This window comes from Balaenoptera acutorostrata, chromosome 15 (assembly GCF_949987535.1).
Source record: "Balaenoptera acutorostrata chromosome 15, mBalAcu1.1, whole genome shotgun sequence".
Taxonomy (NCBI): domain Eukaryota; kingdom Metazoa; phylum Chordata; class Mammalia; order Artiodactyla; family Balaenopteridae; genus Balaenoptera; species Balaenoptera acutorostrata.
The window spans coordinates 73409472-73413757 of NC_080078.1; the positions used below are offsets into that span (position 1 = coordinate 73409472).

The window sequence follows — 4286 nt, forward strand, 5'->3', positions numbered from 1 at the left end:
ATTTCTACCATTTCATTTTGTGTTTTCTTTTTACTATTCCTTTTTTTCCTTTTCTTTGTTGCATTTATAAAGTTTTCTGTCATCTCCTGGTCTCTTTTCTCCTCTTGGCTGGTTTGTAATATATAAAAAATATTTCTTTTATTTTAGGGGCTCTTTAAACCTTTTTAATATACATATTTGTTTTTCAACGTTTTTTTTCCTTCTGAACAATCCCCTCCCCTAGACTATCTTTATCTAGAAGTTTTGTTTTATCATTTTAAATGCAATATTGATGATTTTTCTCAGTTGATTGTTTGATTATATTTTATAAATTTACTTGCTCATCATTTTTTCCCTTACCACATGACATTTCCTTTTTGCTGAATACAACCACCATTACTACTACTAGTAGTTAGCATTAACCGAGGGCTTCCTTTGTACCAGACACTGTCCTAATAATCCTACCTGTGTTAAATCCTGTAATCCTCCACATCATCCTATGAGCTTGTCGTCCCTGCTCTGCCCAGGGTCAGTAGGAGGTAGTTGAGAGTCCCTCCTTATGCCCATCATGTTGCTCTTTGCTCTGTGTTTAAATTTTTTATTTTGAAATCATTTTAGATTTACAGAAAACTTGCACAGATGGTACAAAGAGTTCCCCTATACCCTCCACCAGGCTTTCCCTAATGTTAACATCTTAAAAGACCATGAAGCACTCAGCAAAACTAAGAAATTCACATCAGTAGAATGCTATTAACTAAACTACAGGCTTTATTTGTATTTCACCAGGTTTTCCACTAATATCTTTTTCTGGTCCAGAATCCAACCCAGGATACTACATTGCATTTAGTATATATATATATACACTATACATACATATATAGTTTATCTTACTATCTCTTATTTTTATATAAATTTGAAATCTTCTATAATATATATTTTAAATATATATTGCATATAAATGTATATTTATATATTTAAACCTTTTAATTAAAATATAATATATAATATACATTTGTAAATAATATATAATATACATTTGTACATAATATATAATATAATATATATATGCTTAAATTTTTAAAAATTGAAGTATAGTTGATTTACAATATTGTGTTAGCTTCTGGTATACTGCAAAGTGATTCAGTTTTATATACATATATATATTCTTTTTCATATTCTTTTCCATTATAGTTTATTATAAGATATTGAATATAGTTCCCTGTGCTATACAGTAGGACTTTGTTGTTTATCTATCTTATGTATAATAATTTGTATCTGCTAATCCCAAACTCTGAATTTATCCCTCCCCCAATATATATTTTTATAATATATCTAATATATTTTATATATTATATATAATATTAAATATATTATAAAAATATATTAAAATATATTTTAAAACTATTTTTATTATGGAAGATTTCAAATTTATATAATATATATTTTTAAAACGTTTTATTTAAATATATAATATATGTAATTTATATAAAATATATAATATTGTATGATATAATATATCTTTATATTAAAATATATTGTAAATATATTAAAATACATTTTAAACTATTTTTATTATGTAAGATTTCAAATTTATATAAAAATAGAGAATAGTAAAATAGTAAAATAAACACATTTATATAAAAGTAGAGAGAATGTAAAATTTATTCTTTACTCAGCTTCAACAATAACTAACTCATGACCAATTTGTTTTATTCATACCCCAAACCAAATTACTCTTTTTTTCCTGGTCTTGTTGACCTATAGTTTGCAGCTATATGCCCTACACACCACTTTCTTATTTCACCTACTTCCTATGTGGCAGTTCTCTAGTCCAAGCATTTTATTCACCATGGAATTTCAAGGGCCAACACCCAGAACTTCTCTTTTTTTCCAAGAAGAAATCTTTATGTAACACTTCGTAGAAACAGTTGAAGGGGCCAGGGGTGACAAAGTTATGAGTACTTAAAAAAAACTTAGCAGTTAAGACTTCCTTCTGAAAAACTTTCAAAAGATTGAAGTCTTTTGCTGTTTTAGAAAAAATGTGTATTTTAATTTTTTGACCAGATGATGCATTCAAGTGTGTTCATATATAAAAGTTACTATAGGTAAAAACTCTCTCTTCCCTGTCCTGCAATCACCTAGTTGTCTTCCCTGGGGCAGCTGATGTTAGGGAAGAGGGCAGCGCATATTTTCTGTAAGGGATCAGACAGTGAACATTTCAGGCTTTGTGGGCAGACCCCTGTAGTAATGTACCCTTGAAGAGAAATTCTATGCAAGTACAAGCACATCCCTACACAGTCCTCTTCCACAAATCTACAAAAACAGTGGCATGGACTTGGCTTTGATCAGTTGCAGTAGGGCTTGGCATACAATAGACCACAGGCCAAATCCAGCCCATCACCGGTTTCTGTAAACAGTTCTGTTGGAAACTATGTTCATGGTCTACATATTGCCTGTGGCTGCTGTCATGTTACCAAGGCAGAGCCAAATAGTTGTGACAGAGACCATATGGCTCTCAAAGCCTGAAATATTTACTCTCTGGCCTTTTATAGAAAAAGTGTGCTCCTCTCTGAGTTAAACAACATGTCTTAGCCTTTCCACGTCTTACGGAAAGAGTGTCCTCACTCTTTTTCACGGCAGCATACTATTTCATTACATGCCGGCACCATACTTTATTTAATCAAATACTCCCAATGGATATTTAGATCAATTCTGACCTTTTGCTGCTACACATAATGCTGCCATGAATACCCTTGTACTTACCTCATTGTCCACATGTGTGAATATATTAACAGGATGAATACCCAGAAGTAGAATTATTCCATCACGTTGATAATTTTTATAGCTATTGTCAAATTGCCCTCCAGGGAAGTTTACCAACTTACATTCTCTCACCAATGTTATGAAAGTGCCCATTTTGTTCCATTTTTGTCAGCAGAGTGTTATTAAACCTATCTGTTAGGTAAAAAAAAGAAAGAAAAAAAAAAGCATCCCACTGTAGTTTACTTTGTATGCCTTTTATTCTGGTGAGTTGCATCTGCTTTCATGCATTTAAGAGGCCTGCATCTCCTTTCTGCGGCTGGCGGTTTACTCTCCTGGTCTGATGATCTTCTGGGGGTGGTCAGGGATGGGGTGTGGTCCTCTCTCTCTAACTCTCTTGTGTCTCTTTCACAAGCAAGCTTTTGGGGATCAAAAGTCTTAAGGACAAACATGGGGTGGCAATTCGTGCTATCTACATTCCAGACATCGGGGTTGGGGAGCCAGGGGGACACTGGAGGGGTGTTTCCGTTCTGCTCTGAACTCGGAAGGCTGACCTTCAGAGGGCTCAAGCTGTCCTCTTCCTCCACTGTGCTTCTGTTGACAAAGGCAGCCTCAGGCTCCTCCAGCTTTTTGATGGGGAGCACGTGGCAGGTGTTGTATTTGCAGCTGGCCATCTTTTTGGCTTTTTGGGGGGTTCTTTCTCCTGCATGATGCCAGGTGGTACTGAAATCTTCTGAGTGGGATTTTGTGTTGAGGGTTGTAAGGGCAAATTTCTAAGGCTTCTGGCTCCATGGGAAATAGTTCTTGAAGCAGAGTAGTCCAATGCCCAGAGTCAGAATGAAACGTCCTTCATGGAAAAGCACTTTGGTAAGAAGGATGGAGCAGTCCTCTGCCAGCGTTGGACCTTGGAACTCTGTTGGCGCATATCTGAACAACCTGTGCTCCCTGTTCTTTGGGACCACGAGCGGTGGGTTGGAAGAAGGACAAGGGGCTGTTAGGAGCAGCTGCACAGAGAACAGACAGTCATCAAATGGCCCATGAGACAGAAGGACTATACAAAGCAGATGCAAGAGCCCAAACCACAGCAGCCCCTCAGGGAGGTAAAGAAGGTACGTGGCAGCCCGCCCTTGCCTCTGACTCAAACTATGTGATGTCTCGGGGTGGTCATGGACAGTCACCATGGGCAGAGCGTGTGTCATCAGAAAAAGGCTGCTTGCTGTCCGTCGATTTCAAGGGACGAGGTGGGCTTGGGGAAAGCTGCCATTCAAAACTGTTGTCTTTTTTTTAAATTGAAGTATAGTTGATTTATAATATTGTGTTAGTTTCTGGTGTACAGCAAAGTGATTCAGATATATATATATATATATATATATATATATGTATATATATATATATATATATATATATACACACATATATATATTCTTTTCCATTATGGTTTATTACAGGATATTGAATATAGTTCCCTGTGCTATACAGTGAGACCTTGTTGTTTATCTATTTTATATATAATAGTTTGTATCTGCTAATCCCAAACTCCTAATTTA

The 4286-nt window shown here is 35.2% G+C and overlaps 1 protein-coding gene across 1 annotated transcript; it reads right to left on the reverse strand.

Annotated features, from left to right (window-relative positions):
• Positions 1-3022: 3022 nt before the first annotated feature.
• Positions 3023-3531, reverse strand: GTSF1L (gametocyte specific factor 1 like). The gene is given in 3 exon segments (XM_028169279.1): positions 3023-3098; positions 3100-3431; positions 3433-3531. Coding segments are annotated over 3 exon segments (507 nt in total).
• Between the last annotated feature and the right edge of the window lie 755 nt (positions 3532-4286).